The sequence below is a fragment of the Gopherus flavomarginatus genome, chromosome 2 (assembly GCF_025201925.1).
Source record: "Gopherus flavomarginatus isolate rGopFla2 chromosome 2, rGopFla2.mat.asm, whole genome shotgun sequence".
Taxonomy (NCBI): Eukaryota; Metazoa; Chordata; order Testudines; family Testudinidae; genus Gopherus; species Gopherus flavomarginatus.
Window position 1 is genome coordinate 63,249,835 of NC_066618.1, and position 22,857 is coordinate 63,272,691.

The window sequence follows — 22,857 nt, forward strand, 5'->3', positions numbered from 1 at the left end:
CAATTTAAACCAGAAATGACTAAAATACATCTTTGACTGGATCTATGAATAAATCTATGACTGGGTTGGGACAGTACTTGCTTTTTAGGCAAAACAATGAATGATGCAATCTGAAGCTGGTATTGCATCATACATGATATGAATTGCATCATGTTATTCCTAGAAGTCATGGATGATGCAATCATAACAAAGCTTACATCACTCTGCTGAACAAATTGCCCTATATCAGCTCTAGAAATCATACAGTATCCTGCTCTCTTATTTGTCAGTGTTTGATTTTGCAAAGGGACACATTTCTGTTTAGCCAAAGTGAGCAGAGATGCCTCGTACTTGTGTGAAGAGTGCAGATAACTTCTGCTATGTTTGTGGTGAAGTGACTTTTGCATCACAAAAGTGCAGTATAACCACTCTGGTTAAGAAAGCCTATCACCTTTCTTTTGGCTGCAAAATTGGAGATCAGGACAAGAGGTGGGCCCCACACATATGCTGCAACACTTGTGCAACAAATCTTCGCCAGTGGTTGAACAGGAAAAGGAAATCTATGCCTTTTGCAGTGCCAATGATTTGGAGAGAGCCAACAGATCATACCAGCAATTGTTACTTCTGCATGGTGCCTCCAGTTGGGAAAGGTGTGTCAAAGAAGAAAAAGTGGACTGTGCATTATCCAAACATTCCGTCAGCTATACGCCCAGTACCCTACGGAGAAGAACTGCCAGTTCCTGATGCACCAGAATCATTCTCACATGAGTCAGACGAGGAAGAGGATGAAACTTCTGGTCCTAAACCATCAATGTCAGAGGACCCCCATTTTCTCCCATGCTCCTCCTCTGAACCACACCTCATAACACAAGGTGAACTGAATGACCTTGTCAGGGATTTGGAACTACCCAAGAGTAAGGCAGAGCTGTTGGGCTCCAGACTACAGCAGTGGAATCTCCTGGCAGGCTATCAGGGCAAATGGAGCCCATCAATGCTTGCAGACTATTGCTGGACAGTGACAAGAGATGCTCCATTTAATGAATACAAGAGACAAGCCAAGAAGCGCCGAGCAGACACTGAATAGGACTAAATTATGTACATAATAGTTTTTTGCCTTTGTTTCATAATAAATTTTATTTATATAACCCTTTTGCTGATTTTTAAAGTGTTACATAAACAGGACAGGTGAAATATTATCATGTAAAGCAACCATAAACACATGAAAAGACCTAGGTTTACAATTTATGATTAAAACTACTATCTACACAATATGCATAGACATAAAATGTAAAAACTTAAATATCTTAGAAACAGTAGCCAATCAGTTGTTTTAATTGTCATATTTGAATTCAGCACATCAAAATACATAATAAATATCACATTTTATCTCTGAAGCAGACGACTTCTCAAAAATTGTAGACCAGTGATATCCAGGCATCCCAATTCTTCCCAATCTGGTAGGCATGTCAGGTAAATGACACATCTAGTTTCCACCTTAGGGCTCTGAACTGCCAATGGGCATGCTCAGGTGTTAGCCCCATTCTGATTCTGGCCTTGGTTTGAAAAAGTTTGTAATCGTTCATGTGTTCCTTAGGCATTTCAGCCGCCACCTCTGCTAAGGATCCACTGAGCTGTGGCCTCAGCTGTATCATATACTGGTCTGCAGAGATGCTGTACCCATGGCAGGTCCTTTCAGAATTTTCTAAGAAGGCCTCAGTGTCATCACCTGCCTTGTAGGTGGGAAATTTTCTGGGATGGGAAACAGTACCTGGAGAAAGGTTGTTAGGGTTGGCTGGAACATCTGGCTTAGCCTTTGCTAATTCCAGTTCATGCTTTCTCTCTCTTTCCCTCTCTTCCGTTTCTTTTTCTTTCCTCTCTGTCTCTCTCCTGTAGGCAGCCTCTTTGGCTTGTTCTTCTCTTCTGTGGGCCGCTTCTTCCCTTTTGTGGGCCGCTTCTTTCCTGGCTATTTCTGCATTAATTAGTTCCATCCATCTCTTATGTTCGTTGTCTCTCTCTATTGCTTCTAGCCTTGCCCATTCCTGTTTAACGGCTTCCTTGGAACTCATTGTTCCTGCTTTCTTGTGCTGGCTGCCCCCTCTGCAGCTTACTGACTGCTTAGTTAACATTTTCTAACTAGCTATGCCCGAGAGGTAGAAAGAAAGAAAACAATTCACTTATAAATGCCTTTTGCTGTCTGCTGGCTCACAGCTCGAGCCTCCTCTTACAAAGACCCTTGTTAAAAAACTTAACACCTCTGCCCTCTGGCTGCTTTCCTAGCAGCCAGAAAGGAGAGAAAAAAAAAACCTCACTGGCTTTGGTTCTTAAAAACAATCCCCTCAGGCTGCTTTCCAAGCAGCCAGAAAGGAGAGAAAAAAAAATCCTACTGGCTTTTGGGTTCTAGAAATCCCAATGCTGCACACCATGTCAAGGTTTTTTCCCCACTTTGAACTTTAGCGTCCAAAAAGTGGGGACCTGCATGGACCTTTCTAAGCTTAATTCCTAGCTTAGATCTGATAATGCTGCCACCAGCCAAAAATATAGTGTTTGGCACACTTCCTCTTCCCCCAAAACCTTCCCTGGGGAACCCAAGACCCAAACCCCTTGGGTCTTAAAACAAGGAGAAATACACCATCCCCTCTCCTTTCCCCTCCCTGGGTTACCCTGAGAGGCTACACTGATCCAAACTCTTTGGATCTTAAAACAAAGAGGAATTAACTCCCCCCCTTTCTTTTTCCCCACTAATCCCTTTTGAGTTCAGACCCAATCCCCTGGGGTCTTAAAACAAGGAAAAAAATCAATCAGGTTCTTAAAAAAGAAAGCTTTTAATTAAAGAAAGAAAAAGTAAAAATTATCTCTGTAAAATCAGGATGGTAGATGCTTACAGGGTATTCAGATTCATATAGACTAGAGGGACTTCCCCCTTCCCAGCCTGAGATTCAAAGTTACAGCAAACAGAGGTAAAAATCCTTCCAGCAAAATACACATTTACAAGTTAAGAAAAGAAACATAAGACTAATCCACCTTTCCTGACTATACTTACTATTTTGAAACATGAGAGACTGATTCAGAAAGATTGGAGAAAACCTGGGTGTACATCTGGTCCCTCTTAGCCTCAAGAGGGAACAATGAACAAAACAAACAGCACAAAGACTTCCCTCCACCAAGATTTGAAAGTATCTTGTCCCCCCATTGGTCCTCTGGTCAGGTGTTAGCCAGGTTCACCGAGCTTCTTAACCCTTTACAGGTAAAAGAGACATTAACCCTTAACCATCTGTTTATGACACATGTGGAGGTGCCTGGCTGCTCCGACATGTGGCGGCTGGAGGGGAGGACATGCCGCTGCTTCCAGGAGTTGTGTGGAGTCACAGCACAAGCAGGGAAAGCCCCCGGCCCTTCTCCCCGGTGGGAGATCAAGGGCCGGGTTAGAAGGTCTGACGGTCTGGACGCAGCCTGCGGGCTGTAGTTTGCCCACCCCTGCCTTAGGTGAAGCTGCCTCCAACTTGTTGAAATTGCTTGATAAATTGTGGGAGCACAGTGCACAATCAATCCTTTGATTTGCCTGGGACTGATTCCAGGAATAGAACTCAGATCCCATGATTTAACCACATGTTCATCCTTCCTCTTGTAGAGCTTCCAAATGGGAAGTGTGATTGGGTACTTACACATGGAAGGAAATCAGCAGTGCTTGGGAAAGCAACAATTTAGGGAAATTCTCTACTGTGTGTGATAATGAATGAACAGACTCAATTATCATCTCACTCTGAATACTTTTTATTTTTAATTTAGGTTCCAAATGTTCAGGATTTCACAGCTGCTTTACCTGTGGGTGTGGTCAGCCAACATATGCGCATGAAACGGTTGTGGAAACCAAACAAGAGAGCTTAGCCCAGGGAAAACCTGTGGGACAGGATGTTCCTTATGCTGCAATGGGAGGATTAACTGGCTTTAGTTCACTGGCCGAAGGCTATATGAGACTTGATGACAGTGGAGTAGGTAAGTGCAGGAGACTTGAGATAACATTTTGATCCTTTGTCTATTTAATTTTCATATTTGAAAATCTGTTGAATATTAAATTTCAGGGCGAGTTAGACCTTCCCATAGGATGGGATCTCCAAATCACTGATTTTTTTTTCATAGATTTAAAGGCCAGAAGAGATAATCATGATAATCTTCTCTGACTTCTTGTAGAAAAGAAGCTATAGAAATTGGAGGCTATGACATAGTTGGCATCACAGAGACTCACAGAGACTTGGTGGGATAATATGCAGGACTGGAATATTGGTATAGAAGGATACAGCTTGCTCAGGAAGGATGGCAGGGAAAAAGGGAGGAGGTGTTGCCTTAATATATTAAAAATGTATCAGAGGGGTAGCTGTGTTAGTCTGGATCTGTAAAAGCAGCAAAGAATCCTGTGGCACCTTATAGACTAACAGACGTTTTGGAGCATGAGCTTTTGTGGGTGAATACCCACTTCATCGGATGCATGCATGTTAGTCTATAAGGAGCCACAGGATTCTTTGCTGCTATATTAAAAATGTATACACTTGGACTGAGGTTGAGATAGAAATAAGAAACAGACTTGTTGAAAGTCTCTGGGTAAGGATAAAAGGGGTAAAAACAAGGGTGATGTCATGGTAGGGGTCTACTGCAGACCACCAAACCAGGAAGAAGAGGTGGATGAGGCTTTTTTAAACAACTAGCAAAATCATCCAAAGCACAGCAGGTGGTGGTGATGGCGGGGGAGATAGCTCAGTGATTTGAGCATTGGCCTGCTAAACCTAGGGTTGTGAGTTCAATTCTTGAGGGGGCAATTTGAGGATTTGGCCTGTTTTGAGCAGGGGGTTGGACTAGATGATCTCCTGAGTTCCCTTCCAACCCTAATAATCTATGATTCTATACCCAGACATCTGTTGGGAAAACAACAGCAGGGCATAGATTATCCAACAAGTTCTTGGAATGTACTGGAAACATTTTTTTATTTCAGAAGGTGAAGAAGGCTACTGCAGGCGAGGCTGTTCTATATTTGATTTTGACAAATAGGGAGGAACTTGTTGAGAATTTGAAAGTGGAAGGCAACTTGGGTGAAAGTGATCATGAAATGATACAGTTTATGATTCTAAGGAATGGTAGGAGAGAGAAGGGCACAATAAAGACAATGGATTTCAAGAAGGCAGACTTTAGCAAACTCAGGGAGTTGGTAGGTAAAATCCCATGGGAATCAAGTGTAAGACCGTTGGCAGTTTTTCAAAGAGACATTGTTAAGGGCACAAGAGCAAACTATCCAACTGCATAGGAAAGATAGGAAGTATGGAAATAGACCACCCTGGCTTAACTAGGAGATCTTCAATGATCTAAAACTCAAAAAAGAGACTTACAGAAAGTGGAAACTTGGTCAAATTACAAAGGATGAATATAAACAACACAAGTATGTAGGGACAAAATTAGAAAAGCCAAGGCACAAAACGAGCTCAAACTAGCTAGGGACATAAACGGAAACAAGAAAACATTCTACAAATACATTAAAAGCAAGAGGAAGACCAAGGACAGAGTAGCCCATTACTCAATGAGGGGGGAAAGACAATAACAGAAAATGTGGAAATTGCAGAGGTGCTTAATGACTTCTTTGTTTCGGTTTTCACCAAGATTGGTGGTGATTGGATGGCTAACAGTGAATGCCAGGGAAAAGGAGGTAGGATCAGAGTCTAAAATAGGGAAAGAACAAGTCAAAAAATTACTTAGACAAGTTAAATGTCTTCAAATCACCAGGGCCTGATGAAATGCATCTTAGAATACTCAAGGAGTTGATTGAGGACATATCTGAGCCATTAGCAATTATCTTTGAGAAGTCATGGAAGACAGGAGACATTCCAGAAGGCTGGAAAAGGGCAAATATAGTACCCATCTATAAAAAGGGAAATAAGGACAACCTGGGGATTTACAGATCAGTCAGCTTAACTTCTATACCTGGAAATATAATGAAGCAAATAATTAAGCAATATAACAGTCAGCATGGATTTGTCAAGAACAAATCATGTCAAACCACCCTGATAGTCTTCTTTGACAGGGTAACAAGCCTTGTGGCTGGAGGGGTTAAGCGGTAGATGTGGTCTATCTTGACTTTAGTAAAGCTTTTGATACTGTCTCACATGACCTTCTCATAAACAAACTAGGGAAATACAACCTAGATGGAGCTCCTATAAGGTGGGTGTGGAACTGGTTGGAAAATCCTTCCCAGAGTAGTTATCAGTGGGTCACAGTCATGCTGTAAGGACATAACGAGTGGGGTCCCGCAGGGATTGGTTCTGGGTCTGGTTCTGTTCAATATCTTCATCAATTGTTTAGATAATGGCATACAGAGTACACTTACAAAGTTTGCGGACTATACCAAGCTGGGAGCGGTTGCAAGTGCTTTGGAGGATAGGATTAAAATTCAAAATGATCTGGACAAACTGAAGAAGTGGTCTGAAGTAAATAGGATGAAATTCAATAAGGACAAATGCAAAGTACTCCACTTAGGAAGGAACAATCAGTTGCACACACAAAATGGGACATGACTGCCTAGGAAGGAGTACTGCGGAAAGGGATCTGGGGGGTCATAGTGGATCACAAGCTAAATATGAGTCAACAATGTAATGCTGTTGCAAAAAAGGCAAACATTCTTGGATATATTAGCAGGAGTGTTGTAAGCAAGACATGAGAAGTAATTCTTCTGCTGTACTCTGCGCTGATTAGACCTCAGCTGGAGTATTGTGTCCAGTGCTGGGTGCCACATTTCAGGAAAAATGTGGACAAATTGGAGAAAGTCCAGAGAAGAGCAACAAAAATGATTAAAGGTCTAGAAAACATGACCTATGAGGGAAGATTGAAAAAACTGGGTTTGTTTAGTCTGGAGAAGAGAAGACTGAGAGGGGACATGATAACAGTTTTCAAGTACATAAAAGGTTGTTACAAGGAGGAGGGAGAAAAATTGTTCTTCTTAACCTCTGAGGATAGGACAAGAAGCAGTGGGCTTAAATTGCAGCAAGGGCGGTTTAGGTTGGACATTAGGAAAAACTACCTAACTGTCAGAGTGGTTAAGCACTGGAATAAATTGCCTAGGGAGGTTGTGGAATCTCCATCATTGGGGATTTTTGAGGCAGGCTGGATGGATGGTCTAGATAATACTTAGTCTTGTCTTGAGTGCCAGGGACTGGACTAGATGCCTTTGAGGTTCCTTCCAGTTCTGTGATCCTATGAAATTCATTCATTAATTTCTGTATCCAAAAGAGTACATTCTGGTTGAATGACATTGACATTCAGTGAAGACACTGAAAACTTCTACTTGATAGTCTGCTGCTTATATATTCAAGAACTGAGTTGGCCCTCTTAGCCACAGAGTTGTATTGGGATCTCATGTGCCACTTGGTTATCTAACACATAACTATAAGTCCTTGTCAGAAGCACTTCTTTCCAAGATACAGTCCCCTATCCTGCATGTGTGATCTAATTCTTTGTTCTTTAGATGTCCGATTTTGCATTTGGCCATACTGAAATGCGTGTTATTTGAATGAACCCAGTTTACCAAGTTATTCAGATGAATGATTTTTTTTCCAGTGTAAGGCACAATTCATAGTGGGATTTCAAGCTTATTTGTTAGAAGTCTACAATTAATACTCAGTATATAAAATTGGACAGATGTAGAACTGGGTTGTTATCTTACACCACTGGTTCTTAGAGAACCTCTGATTTTCTCTATTCTCCTGTAATATAGTTTTGAATGTAGGAGTCTTTATTTTGAAATACTGTTGGTATTTAATTATATTTTAAATTCTGGGTCTGGTCTCCACGATCTTTCTGCAATGTAGTTGCTGTATAGTACAGTCACAGCAACAGGAAGAGAAGAGCTCAGCCATTTCATTTCTTTTCAAGCTATACTTTGGTTCTTTTACCACACTTATTTTCTTCTAGTATTCTGGATGATACACAATGTGTAATTTTTTCATGTGGTTTACTACATATCAGCATTATTTATTTTAGGCGATAGGTATATTTGGTTTCCATCATGTATGACTCCTAACACGTCTTGTGAAGCTAATTTTTTTCCAATATGTTTTATATTAGGGGCACCCTCTGCTGAATTTCTAGAGTCACCTAGTAGTAGCATGGACCATCCATTTCTAAAAGCATTCCAAGGCCCCTCCAGTTCTGCACAAGCCAGCTCACAATTAACAGGTGGTAATGAAATGAACTGACCATTTTTTTTTTTAATTATGGTGTATTATTATACTCACTCAGTATAAAGGCACTGTATACTGTTGACTTTTTGATGAGTTAAGGAAAGCTTAAAGGTGTACATTAGAGTTCAAAACTAAAGTGAGTATTTAAGATTATTTCCTCTAAGAGGGATGTGTGTAATTAATATACAAACTTTTTCTGTAATCAAGATTTTCAAAACAGAAAGGTTTTTTCATTGTTGTTTTAGAAAATCTCTCTCCCGTTAGTTTAATATGAAACTAGATTTTCTTGATTTTGATGCCCTCCCCCTGCACCTGTTTCCTTCTTTAGTAATGGAATCACCTATTCACTGGAGTACCATCTCTCCGTTTTTGTTTCCCAGTAAGAGATCATTGTCTGAACACACACTTTATATGTATTTACTCAGTGTAATATTGTGCAACTGGTTTCTCCCTATATGGACATAGCTGTGAGGTCACTTCTGCCCAATTATGTGCCGTGGCTAGTAAGATGGTAGTCACAATGTAGCTTCTCTGAGGCCTCTCAGAGAAACTACCAGTCTTTTCATTCCAGACCTAGTTAACAGTGCTGTTTACTTGGCTGAAGATATTGCTTTTAAGTAAAATAGGGCACTTCTCCCTTGTGCAGACTGAAATTTATTTGAAAATATTTTTCCAAACTGATTTGAAATCAATAAAACAAGTATTTTAAATAGACATTTGTTTTGGGTTTTTTTTCAGGTGGTTCTAGTGCAGCAAAGCAAGTTTCTAATTTAAGGAGTTCTGAAGAAGATGACATGGCTTACTTTGAAAAACAGTACCAGGAACGGGTAAGTCATTGTATTTAGAGCTTAATACAAACATGTTCTTCTTCGAGTGCTTGCTCATATCCATTCCAGTTAGGTGTGAGCGCGCCGCGTGCACGTTCGTCGGAGACTTTTTACCCTAGCAACACTCGGTGGGCCAGCAGGTCGCCCCCTGGAGTGGCGCCGGCATGGTGCCTGATATATACCCCTGCTGGCCCGCCCGCTCCTCAGTTCCTTCTTACCGCCCGTGTCGGTCATTGGAACTGTGGAGCACGCCTAGCCGTTCTCCACCTCCCTAGCGTTTCACTCTTCTGTAGTCTAGTGTATATAGTTTAGTTATTATAGTGTTAGTTGTAGTTATAAAGTTAAGTAAGTATAGTTGTAAATAGTTATACTGAGGATCGGGGGTTCGCCCCTTTTTCCTCCCCGCGGTGCCGAGGCCCATGCCCGGTTCACCCGGCTTTAAGCCTTGTGCGGCCTGTCATCGGCCGATGCCAACAGGAGACCCGCACGACTCCTGTCTGAGGTGCCTAGGCAAGTCCCACCTTGTGGACAAGTGTCGGATCTGCAAGGCGTTCAAGCCCCGAACTAAGAAGGAGCGGGACAGTCGCCTGAAGCAGATCCTGATGGAGGCAGCGCTGACTCCCCCACCGTCGGCACCGACTCCGGCACCGGGACCAAGTGTTGCCTCCGCTCCGGACCGCCCGGCGCCGGCGAGGGCTCCAACTTCCCGCTTGGCACCGGCCCGGCACCCTAGCCGGCACCGCTCCCTCTCCCCGAGGAGCAAAAAGCACAGGGCTCCTGCGGTGCCTGCAACTGCACCACAGTCAGAGCGTGCCTCAAAATCTGACCGCCCGGCACCGTCATCTGCCGCGGCACCGAGCGTCGCTGCACCGTCGACTCCGGCCCCTCAGAGGCAGTTGAGTCCGGTGCCATTCAGCTCCCCGGTGAGGACAGGGGTCGAGCTCGTCGCGCCCTCCACGCCGGAGACCTTCTCAGCGGCACGCGACATCATTGTGTTGACAGAGCCCGAGCTGCCCCAACCCCCGGCACCGCCGGTGTGGGTTATACAATCGCTGGGCAAGCCCGCCATGGTACGGCCGCATTCGCCAGGCACTACCGAGCAGCGGTCCCGATCTAAATCGAGGGAGCACTCACAGCGTCGCCGCTCGAGATCTAGACGCCGCTCGCAGTCCCGAGACCGCTACCTGCGGCACTGGTCGTACTCGCGGCACCGTTCGAGATCCAGGTCGCCGTCGTACTACTCTCGGCACCGGTCTAGATCGCGGCACCGACGTTCATACCGCAGCCGATCCCGGCACGGCAGTGGCCGGCACCGGTCGGCCTCCCGGCACCGAGCTGGTAGCAGGTCCTGGTCTAGATCACCGTACCGCCATGACTCCCGGTACCGTTCACCGGCACCGCGCAGCGATGTCAAGATGCACAGAGGCCTGCCACAGTCATCGGCGGCTCCTCCCTGGCCTTCGAGGCACTCGTCCGCTTCGTCCCATATGGACAGCGCCTCTTACGGGGGTTCAGATGTGCACGCCCGCACAGACCAGGGTCCACCTCAATGGTCCTTTTGGATGCCCTGGGCATACCACCAAGCCCAGGGCGAACCTTCAGGACAAGCTCGCTCCAACCCACCGGAGCGTCGTGCACCAGAGGCCACAATCAGTCGGCCCCCTCCTCAGGTACGGAGGAAGACCCCACGGATACCATGGGGCAGCAGGATTCCCGGGAAACGGAGGCCCCTCTGGAGGAGGCTTCAGTGCAAGAACCGCTTCTCCCCGGGGTGTCTTCGTCCTCGTCCCCGGACGAGGCGGTAGCGGGCACGTCTTCATCAGGGCCCCCGCCGATCGATCTCCGGGCACATCAGGACCTGTTGAGGCGAGTGGCCCAAAACATAAACCTTCCTGTAGAGGAAGTCCCGGAAGTAGAGGACCCGGTAGTAAGCATCCTCTCGGCGGAGGCACTGACCAGGGTAGCCCTCCCCTTCATTAAGTCGATCCAGGCAAAGGCGGACACCATCTGGCAGTCTCCGGCCTCCATTCCACCCACTGCCCGCAGCGTGGAAAGGAAGTATATGGTACCATCCAAGGGGTATGAGTACCTCTACGTACACCCCGCTCCCTGCTCCTTGGTGGTACAGTCAGTCAATGACTGGGAACGCCACGGCCAACAGGCTCCTGCTCCAAAATCCAGGGAAGCCAGACGCATGGACTTGCTGGGACGTAAAATTTATTCTGCTGGAGGCCTTCAGCTCCGTGTGGCAAACCAGCAGGCCCTCCTGAGCCGTTACAGCCACAACACCTGGGAGGCTGTCGGCAAATTTGCAGAGCTGCTCCCTCAGGACTCACGCCAGGAATTTTCATCTCTCCTGGAAGAGGGCAGGAGGGTCGCCAGAACCTCGCTACAGGCGTCCTTAGATGCTGCAGATTCAGCAGCGAGGACTCTGGCGTCGGGCATAGCCATGCGCCGTATATCGTGGCTGCAGTCTTCCGGACTACTGCCGGAGCTGCAATACACGATCCAGGACCTGCCATTCGACCAGCGGGGCCTCTTCTCTGAAAAGACGGATCCCAGGCTACAGAGCCTAAAGGATAACCGGGTCATCATGCGTTCTCTGGGAATGCACACGCCCCAGACTCAGAGAAGGCCATTCCGCCCCTACCATCAGCGTACTTACCCCCCGCCTCGCCCCAGACAAGACTTCAACCGGAGGCGAGGCCGGCCAAATCGCAGACGACAGTCAGGTCCTCAAAGGGGTAACACTTCCGGGTCCGAAAAGCCACCGCAGGGACCCAAGGCGAACTTTTGAAGGTGCGCCCGAGAGCAGCTTACCAATCCCCTCTCTGGATCCACTTCATTTCCTCAACCGCCTCCGCCACTTCCTACCGTCATGGTCCCAGCTGACTTCGGATCGTTGGGTCCTGAGCATGGTGCAGTTTGGTTACCATCTTCAGTTTGTTTCTCCACCCCCCTCCCATCCTCCCTCCTCGTCCCTCTTCAGGGCCCCCTCTCACGAGCAACTTATCGTCCAGGAGGTTCACAAGCTCCTGTCCATTGGGGCTATAGAGGAAGTGCCAAGGGAGCTAAGGGGCAAGGGGTTTTATTCCCGGTACTTCTTAATCCCCAAATCAAAAGGGGGCCTACGACCCATCCTGGACCTGCGAGGCCTGAACAAATTCATCAAAAAGTTCAAGTTCCGCATGGTAACATTAGGAACCATCATTCCTTCCCTGGATTCAGGAGATTGGTACGCCGCTCTCGACATGAAGGATGCGTACTTCCACATTGCGATCTTCCCCCCGCACAGACGGTATCTCCGCTTTGTGGTGAATCAGGACCACTACCAGTTCACGGTCCTCCCCTTTGGGCTCTCCTCGGCCCCCCGGGTGTTCACCAAATGTATGGCGGTCGTCGCTGCTGCCCTGCGACGTCGTCGTATCCATGTCTTCCCTTATCTCGACGACTGGCTCATCCGAGGCACGTCGGAAGAGCAGGTGACCGGACACATCGCCATCATCACGGAGCTGTTTGCGAGCCTAGGCCTGACCATCAATCCGGGCAAGTCCACTCTGGTGCCTACGCGGAGCATAGAATTCATAGGGGCAGTGCTGGACTCCAACCTCGCGACGGCCAGCCTCCCCCGGCACCGATTCCAAGCCATAGTGTCCATGGTCACAAGCCTGCGGGCCTTCCCGACCACATCTGCTCGAACGTGCCTTGCTCTCCTGGGGCACATGGCCGCATGCACCTTCGTCACCAGACACGCAAGACTCCGCATGCGCCTGCTGCAGACCTGGCTAGCGTCGGTCTATTGACCACGCAGGGATGCCATAGACACAATTGTAACGATTCCACCGAATGTTCTAGGCTCCCTAGGCTGGTGGACAATGCCCTCCCAAGTGTGTGCGGGCCTCCCGTTTCACGCCCCACAGCCATCAGCATCCCTGACAACGGACGCATCATCGCTGGGCTGGGGGGCGCACCTGGGGACCCTGCGTACACAGGGCCTGTGGTCACAGAGAGAGTTGACTCTCACATCAATGTGCGGGAGCTACGGGCCGTTCGCCTAGCATGCCAGACATTCCAACGCCATTTGCACGGTCGTTGTGTTGCAGTATTCACGGACAACACAACGGCCATGTATTACATCAACAAGCAGGGCGGGACCCGGTCCTCCCCGCTGTGTCAGGAAGCAATACGTCTGTGGGACTTTTGCATAGCCCACTCTATTCATCTAGTGGCCTCCTTTCTCCCGGGAGTACGGAACACCCTGGCGGATCACCTGAGCAGATCCTTCCTGTCCCACGAATGGTCCATCCGTCCGGACGTCCTCTATGTCATTTTCCAGAGATGGGGGTTTCCCCAGATAGACCTGTTCGCCTCCAGATCGAACAGGAAATGCCAGGTGTTCTGCTCTCTGCAGGGCCGCTCCCCGGGCTCCCTGTCGGACGCGTTTCTCATACCATGGACGGGTCGCCTTTGCTACGCCTTCCCACCCTTCCCTCTCGTCCATCGAGTCCTGATCAAGGTCCGGAGAGACAAGGCCCGCCTCATCCTGATCGCTCCGGCGTGGCCGCGGCAGCCTTGGTACACCATGCTGCTCGATCTCTCCCTGGCAAATCCGATTGCCCTACCTCTTTGGCCGGACCTGATCACACAGGACTTTGGCAGGATGCGCCATCCGGATCTACAATCCCTCCATCTGTCTGCATGGCTCCTGGCTGGTTAAGCCAATCCGAGTTGCGCTGTTCCGATGCAGTACAACAAGTGTTGTTGGGCAGCAGGAAGCCTTCCACGCGTTCAGCCTACCTAGCGAAATGGAAACGCTTCTGCTGCTGGTGCAGTCAGCACAACCACGATCCACTCGCCGTACTAGTCCCCACCATCTTGGACTACGTGTGGTCTCTCAAGCAGCACGGCTTGGCGATCTCCTCTCTACGCGTCCACCTCGCGGCTATATCCACCTTCCACCCAGGCGAGGCTGGCAAGTCCGTCTTTTCTCACCCAATGGTGTCAAGATTTATCAAGGGCCTGGAGCGGCTCTACCCCCAGGTCAGACGGCCTAACCCTACTTGGGACCTGAACCAGGCTCATGGCGCCCCCCTTCGAGCCCTTAGCCACATGCTCGCTGCTGTACCTATCCTGGAAGGTGGCCTTCCTAGTCGCTGTTACATTGGCCCGGCGAGTCTCCGAGCTTCGGGCTCTGACCGTGGACCCTCCGTACACGGTGTTCCATAAGGACAAGGTACAGCTGCGACCGCACCCGGCGTTCCTCCCTAAGGTCGTTTCCGCCTTCCATATTAACCAAGATGTCTTCCTGCCAGTCTTTTACCCAAAGCCGCATTCATCCCGAAGAGAGCAACAGCTCCACTCCTTGGATGTCCGAAGAACTCTCGCGTTCTACATTGAGAGAACAAAACCCTTCCGGCGTTCACCACAATTGTTTGTGGCAGTAGCAGAACGCATGAGAAGCATGGCAATCTCCTCTCAGCGTATCGCATCCTGGGTCACGTCCTGCATCAGGACATGTTACGACTTGGCCAGTGTGCCAACGGGACCCCTGACCGCCCATTCTACCAGGGCTCAGGCTTCATCGGCCGCGTTTTTGGCTCATGTCCCCATACAGGAAATCTGCCGTGCGGCCACATGGTCTTCTGTGCACACCTTTGCATCACACTATGCGCTGGTACAGCAAGCTAGAGACGATGCCGCTTTTGGCGCAGCGGTTTTGCAGTCCGCAACGTCTCACTCCGACCCCACCGCCTAGGTAAGGCTTGGGAATCACCTAACTGGAATGGATATGAGCAAGCACTCGAAGAAGAAAAGACGGTTACTCACCTTTGTAACTTGTTCTTCGAGATGTGTTGCTCATATCCATTCCACACCCGCCCTCCTTCCCCACTGTCGGAGTAGCCAGCAAGAAGGAACTGAGGAGCGGGCGGGCCAGCAGGGGTATATATCAGGCGCCATGCCGGCGCCACTCCAGGGGGCGACCTGCTGGCCCACCGAGTGTTGCTAGGGTAAAAAGTCTCCGACGAACGTGCACGTGGCGCGCGCACACCTAACTGGAATGGATATGAGCAACACATCTCGAAGAACAACAGTTACAAAGGTGAGTAACCGTCTTTTCCTTAAAAATAAGGTGAGTAAAGTTAAAATTGAACTTGCCTACAATGGTTCCCATTGTTTGTTTTAACTGCTATTCTGATCCTGAAAAAATGTATTAGCATTTCAAAATGAGGGTTACAACATAGTGACCTAATAGTGTAGGTCCATAGGCCAATCATATCTGGAATAGTTCAGTGACCTTCCTACCTAGATCAGGCAGATTTAATTTAAAAACTTAACTTGCTTTGGCCAGAAGAAAGCAAAAGCAAAATTGCACCAAAATACCAAACAATCACAGAAAGGAAAAACTCAGTAATTATTTTGGGCAACTAGGAGAAACTGTGTAAAAACAAACAAACCCCCTTCAGATACTCAGGAAAGCATGAACTGCTACTCTCAGGCACAAAACTTCTTAATATCGCTTTAATTTATATGTAGTCATTCAGATTCTGGTTTAACTCAGTATTACTTTATTCCACCATCTTAGCCAGAAGTGAATTCTACACATTTACCAATTCCTCTATAAAATAATATTTCACTTAACTAGTTTTAGTTAGCCTAATGTTATGCTTGTTTTTTGCATCAGGTGGTGTTTTTTCTGTCAGAACTGGTCTTTGAAACTCTGAATGTTTTCTTGAGAAACATTACAAAAATAAAGAAGAAATGTGCTACAAATTTTGCAAATGTAATAGTTTATAGATATAGCATTTCTACTAAGTCTCAAAACTTTTTCCAGTATTTTCTTTTCCTTGGTGAAGAGGCTGAAAGAATTTCAGATATTTGATTCAATCCTGCTAAGACTGAGGCATGTGCTTTTTTTTGAGCACATGAGTAGTCCCACAATAGGACTACTTACCCATGTGCATAACTTTAAGCTTGTACGTCTTTGCAGAGTGCCTTACTCACTTTTTTGTCAATCTTCTCCATCTTCCCAATGGGGATCCACCACCATGGCAGCAGCGAGGTCCATCTCTAGCTGGCCCCTCATACACCAGTACCAGCAGAAACAGCAGGGGAGTACCTTCGATCACTTACTACTTTCAGAAAATTTCCTTTAATTTTCAAAAGATTAAAGTGAGGCTGTGACTCCTCTCCCAATCCCTCCCTCAGCTCAGGAACCATCACCAGGAATAAGGCAGCCTAAGGGCTTTGTTCTTTTAAAAGGAAGGAGCCCCATCCCAGCTCCTCTAGACACTTCTCCACATGCTGGCCAGGAGGCCACTTTTCAGCTCTTACGCAGACAAGACTAAAAGGTAAGTGTTATTTCTCATCCTCTACATCTCCCTTCCAAAGCAGGTAAGAGCAACAGGGGTGTCATTACAACACAGACAGTTTATTTCAATGAAATGGATATCTGATGGTATTGACACTTCCTCTTACGGGACTCAGCCCTATTATTCTCATTTATTACATTTTCCATTCCTGTTATGCCTCCATGCTTCTAGCATACCCACCACTGTTCCAGGAACACTCTGCTCCAGCTCTATCCCTTTCCAGGACTCAGCCAAGTTACAGTTCCAAAATATATCCAACAGAACTGTCTTTCCTGTGGCAACTGGTGAACCAGAAAACTGTTCCTTCACTTGGAACATCCCATGGCAACATTTACTTCGTTACCTATCACAGTTCAAATTGGGAGAACCTGTCCAAGAAAACAGGAAAGCAAAAATAAGAAGCTAGATTTGAGACATAACACACCTGTATGCTGCACAGATCCAATACATAGTCCACAGGCCAGAAACAGACAGCACAAGGCATCACAAACTGAAGCTGATGTTGATCAATGCAAGACCTGCCACTAGGGTATGTCTGCAGTACGAAATTAGGTCGATTTAATAGAAGTTGATCTTTTAGAAATCGATTTGATACAGTCGATTGTGTGTCCCCACTGACCGCATTAAGTCAGCGGTGTGCGTCCACAGTACCGAGGCTAGTGTCGACTTTCGGAGTGTTGCACTGTGGTAGCTATCCCACAGTTCCCGCAGTCTCCACTGCCCATTGAAATTCTGGGTTGAGCTCCCAATGCCTGATGGTGTAAAAACATTGTTGCGGGTGGTTCTGGGTACTTGTCGTCAGGCCTCTGTCCTTCCCTCTCTCTGTAAAAGCAATGGCAAAAAATTGTTTCTCGCCTTTTTTCCTGGGTTACCCATGCAGACAACATAGCACGGCAAGGATGGAGCCCACTCAGCTCACTTTCACTGTATGTCTCCTGGGTGGTGCTGGCAGACGTGGTACTGCAGTGCTATACAGTGGCATCCTCTTGCCTTGCCTTGCAGATGGCAGACGGTACAATACAACTGCTAACCGTCGTCATCCCATGGGTGCTCCTAGGCGACCTCAGTTAGGTTGGTCGGGGGCACCTGGTCAGACGTGGGTGCTCCTGGCCAGCCTCGGTGAAGTTGGTTAGGGGCACCTGGACAAAAATGGGAATGACTCCAGGTCATTTTCTTCTTTAAGTTTTGTCTAATGGAGATTAAGTCCTGCCTGGAATATCATGCTAGCTGGAGGCTTATGCCTCAGGCTGCTCTCCCAGTAGGCAGCACCGTACGGTCGCACCTACCTCAGCCTACCCCTTGCTCCCATGGCTCATGAAGCCTGGACAGTAGTAAGGAGCAGTTCAACTATAGGCTGAGCAAGTGCATAATCGTAGTATAATGTACCTTTGAACATTTAAAAGCTCGCTGACTCAGTTTACTGACTCGGTTAGACCTCAGCGAAACCAATATTCCCATTATTATTATTGCTTGCTGTGTGCTCCGCAATATCTGTGAGAGTAAGGAGGAGATGTTTATGGCGGGGTGGGAGGTTGAGGCAAATTGTCTGGCCACTGAGTATGCGCAGCCAGACACCAGGGCGGTTAGAAGAGAACAGCAGGGCGCGCTACGCATCAGAGAAGTTTTGAAAACCAGTTTCATGACTGGCCAGGCTACGGTGTGAAAGTTCTGTTTGTTTCTCCTTGATGAAAACCCACCCCCTTGGTTCACTATACTTCCCTGTAAGCCAACCGCCCTCCCCTCCCAACTTTGATCTCCACTTGCAGAGGCAATAAAGTCATTCTTGTTTCAAATTTATGCATTCTTTATTAATTCGTCACACAAATGGGAGGATAACTGCCAAGGAAGCCCAGAAGGGGAGGGGGAGGAGGGAAGCACAGGAGTGGGGTAGTTGTAGGCCCTAGAATGGCATGCAGCGCATCATAGAAATGGCATCTCTGATCCGGAGTGGCCATTTGCCTCTTTGGTTCTTTGGTAGGCTTCATGCGGCACTGCTGCGGGTCCCTGTTATAACCTCTGTCCTTTGTGCCCTTGGAGATTTTTTCAAATACTCCAGCATTTTGTCTTTTGAAACGGAGTTCAGATAGGGCGGATTCGTCTCACCATACAGCGATCAGATGCAGTAGCTCCCATTCAGTCCATGCTGGAGCTCTTTTGCGATTCTGGGACTCCATGGTCACCTGTGCTGATGAGCTCTGCATGGTCACCTGTGCTGATCAGCTCGCTACTCTGGCCAAACAGGAAATGAAATTCAAAAGTTTGAGCGGCTGTTCCTGTCTACCTGGCCAGTGCATCTGAGTTGAGAGTGCTGTCCCAAGCGGTTACAATGGAGCACTTTGGGATAGCTCCTGGAGGCCGATACTGTCAAATTGCATCCATACTACCTCAAATTCGACCCAGCAGGGTCAATTTCAGCGCTAATCCCCTCATCAGGGACGAGTACAGAAATCGATTTTAAGAGCCCTTTAAGTCGACAAAAATGGCTTCGTCATGTGGACGGGTGCAGGGTTAAATCGATCTAAGGCTGCTAAATTTGACCTAAACTTGTCGTGTAGACCAGGGCTGACAAACAGTACATTACCTCATCAGTGATGAGGCACCTGATATAGCCTGCTTCACCAAGACCTGGCTGGATGACAGAGCAAGTCCTGTACTAGCCAACAGCATTCTCCCAGGATACTTGGTACACCCCTGACCTAGAAAGGACAAAAAGCCAGTTGGTACTTCATTCATTTTCTTTGCAAATGTCAAATGCAAGCGAGGAGCCTCAGATAAGACAACTTCATTTGAATTCATTCATCTGACAGTCAAAACCAGAGCAGAGAGTGTGTGTGTGTGTGTGTATAGATTTTATGCTGATTTACAAGCACTGCAGAAAAGGGTTCATGAAGGAGCTCACTGGCATGTGGTTGGCAGTGGTGGTGAAATACCCCAGACTACTTGTCCTGGGAGATTTCTCTATTGATACTAACAAGGCCACAGATACAACCCCCTCAAAACTCATCACCTCTCTTGTCTCCCTAGGACTTTCATAGGTCATCTCTGGCCTTTTGGTTTCAGTTTTTACCAAAAAATTCTGGGTTTTACAAAAGCAATTCGTCCCTAAATATTGGAAGGGCCAGAACTTCCCAGCTCTCCTCTCTGGAAGGTGAGGTGGTGGCTCGGTAACCTGGGTGACCCTGGTTTCTGATCCACCATCTCCTTTTCGAGAGTGGAGGGGATGGATCAGAAGTACTGGAATGATTTGAGTGCTGATGTATATACTGCTGTCAATCGCACACCCATCACATACATATTACCTGTTCTACAGACAGCATGGATGTTTATAGCATTCAAAGCAAATAAGTTAGTGAACTACTTTTCATGCCAAAATTAGTCAAAAATGAAAAATTGTATTTGACTATGTTTCAAAACATAGGGACTGTTTTGGATGTTAAAAACACGAAAACAGGAGAGAAGAGGAGAGAGAGATTTACAGAGAAAACTGCAAATTCATTTTTTGCACTGATTTTCACCCATTTTTTGCAGGGCCACCCAGAGGATTCAGGGGGCCTGGGGCAGAGCAATTTTGGGGGTTCCTTCTATAAAAAAAAGTTGCAATACTATAGAATACTATATTCTCGTGCGGGCCTGGGGCAAATTGCCCCACTTGACACCTCCCCCCCCCAGGCAGCCCTGATTTTTTGTAATAAACATTGATAAATTTCCAGGAAATTTGAAACAAAAACAGAAAATTCAGGGCCTTACCCACATAGCTAAATCGTACTCCAACGAATTCCAAAGCCTGCTAAAGGATAACAGCACCCCGCCCACGGGGTGAGGAATCAAGGACCTGGTCAATAATTATCACTCTACACTGGCCTCCGCCATTGACATATTTGCCCCCAAATAGCCTCTTCTCCCCATTGCCCACACAGATTATCTTGATTTTATGACACCCTGTGCCGGATGAAGAGAGAGGGTGGAAACTCAAGTACTGATGGCAGAATACAAAGACTGATTCCAACACGATGAAACAAATTCCTCAAAGCCTATACTGAGGCTGCATTACAAGCCGAGAGAGCCTTCCTATCAGCTTTCTTTGAGACTGCCAAATCCCACCCCAAGGAGTAAATTCCTTCAATCCTGAATGCCCACAATCTGTATCAGAGCCAAGAACACCAAGCACTACAAAAAAACTATCATCCTACTTCACTGAAAAGATCACGCACATTCAGGAAGTCTTCTCAAACAGCATGCATCTGCTCTGCCTGCACTCACTAATCAAGAACCAGCTGCATTCTCAGAATTCAGTAAATTGACTCATCAAGAAGTTCTGGACACTCTAAAGGAGTCCTGATCCAAGACTTGTTCATCACTCTTTCACAAGCCATGAAGGGCATAGGTCAGATTCACAACTAGTGCCACTCCTGAGTGAAATAGCCAGTGCTTCGGTCATGCTGTCTAGAGTGGTACACAACTGAGTGCAAGCCTCAGAGCAGACAAAATGACAAAAGCAGGGCAGATATCCCAAACTAGTGGTACGTATTATAATTAGATTTTAACAATCCAGTAACAAATGTGAACTCCTCGATCACTGTAACAGTCTTACCATGGAGTCACAGACCATGCCCTTGGGCTCGCCAATCTGTCTTGCCACGCAGGCAAGCTGGATTTAGTGATAAATGTCACTTACACCAGAAATCGTAAAGCATTTCGGTTGCAAGCAGTCACTTACCCCAAATCAATTTGTACCTTAGATCTCACACCAAAGACAATGCTGGTAGCTAATCCCATAGTAAATTAACAGAGGATTTATTAACTAGGAAAAAGAAATGAGAGAATTATTTACAGGTTAAAGGAAGTAACATGTATACACAAAAGAGTTTGGCCTATGGTTCCATGTCAACTATCTTTATTTCCCTCTTGCAGCATTCTAACTCATCGGATGAGGCGTTCTGCATGTGCTTCTCCCTGGGTGGATGGGGTAATCAACAAAGCTTTTGTCCTACAATGGCCCACAACTTTGATAGCCCTCCTGGATGAGCTGGGGGAGCCACTCTTCCCATGTGAGTTCACAAGTTCAGAGCAGTCATTTTTAAAGTTATAAAACAAACTTATATTTTACCTTGTAGCATGGTATATAGACATTACAATTGTAATGTTAATGCATGCAGCAACTTAGTCATTTTAAAGCATCTAAACACATCCTTACAAGTCCAACACCTATCTAGAACAATATTAGCATACAAGTGAGCTGGTCTGGTTTCCAGCTATGAATTTCTCAGTACTCAGCTGACATCTACAGACTCTGCAAGAACTGGCACTTGGTTTACTAGCATCACAGCCTCTTTCAGAGAAGGAATCTTCCCTTCCTCCTTCAAATACAGAATAGTCTGACCAACATTGAAGAAACCCATGCTGGCCAACCCAGTACTAGCCAACTATCACATAGAGTCAATCCTCCCGTGCCTGAGCAAACTCAGAGAAACTAGCAAAGGGCCCAACTACAAATTCATCTAACAGAAGCTAACACTCTAGACCTGGCACAATCTGGATTCAGGCCAGAACACAGAACTGAAACTGGATTAGTAGCACTGATGGATGATCATCTGCTGTCAGTGATAGAAGACAGACATCACTTCTCATCCATTGCAGCATTCAACACCGTTGACCATGAGGTACTGCTGTCTCACCTGAGAGAAACAGGAGTCCAGGGCAATGCACTAAAGTGGTTTGAGTCCCACAAGGATCAATGCTCTCTCTGATCTTTTTCAATATCTCATGCAACCACTAGGTGAACTGGTCAGATGACATGGACTCAAGTTCCAGCAATATGCAGGTGACACACAGCTCTACCTATCCTTCATCACATACGACCACACAACTCCCACCAAGATGGCCCAGTGGTTAGACAAGATCAGTTAATAGATGAAAAACAGCTGGCTGAAGCTGAGTCCGAGCAAAACAGAGATGATGCTGGTAGGCAGAGGGAAGTATTTTGAGGTGTTTGCAGCTACTATGCCATGTTCTTTGGCTGAAGGTTCATAGCCACAATTGGTCAATTCAGTCTGTAGTCTATGAGTACTCTTGGATTCTTTGCTGACACTGAGCCCTCATATCACAGCAGTCACCACAAGTAACACTTTAAGCTGTGTCTGGTTGTGTCATGGGGTGCACTCACCCCACGTGGCACCTCCTGATGGCAGCTCGAGGGATTAGTTCTTGCCAGGTGCTGCTCTCCTCTGGCAGTGTCTCTGCCTGTTGTCTCTTTCACTCTGCAGCCCATCTTGCTCTCAGAGCTGCAGCTTCCTGTTCGTGGCTGGGCCCTCCAGGCAGGTCACTAACGTCCTTCCCTTCCAGGGAAATCAAAGTCCTTCCAGACCAGCTGTCTGGCTGGTGTCTCCAATGGCTGGAAGGGGAACCCAGGCCCACTCTCTACTCCGGATTCCAGCCCAGGGACTCTATAACAGTGGCTCTCAACCT

At 47.0% G+C, this 22,857-nt stretch overlaps 1 protein-coding gene across 3 annotated transcripts in view; it reads left to right on the forward strand.

Moving 5' to 3' along the window:
- The window catches only part of FAM221A (family with sequence similarity 221 member A), a 42,789-nt gene that overhangs the window by 17,614 nt on the left and 2,318 nt on the right, over positions 1–22,857 (forward strand). The window contains exons 4-7 of one of the 3 annotated variants that reach the window (XR_007772413.1): positions 3,766–3,972; positions 8,080–8,190; positions 8,934–9,022; positions 16,079–16,371. Coding sequence is in view for 1 of the 3 variants with exons in the window: in XM_050938710.1 (XP_050794667.1) it covers positions 3,766–3,972; positions 8,080–8,190; positions 8,934–9,022 (407 nt within the window). In the remaining 2 variants the exon portion in view is untranslated. The remainder of the gene's footprint in view (positions 1–3,765; positions 3,973–8,079; positions 8,191–8,933; positions 9,023–16,078; positions 16,372–22,857) is intronic. The other 2 variants (XR_007772414.1, XM_050938710.1) reach the window with 2 other exon arrangements.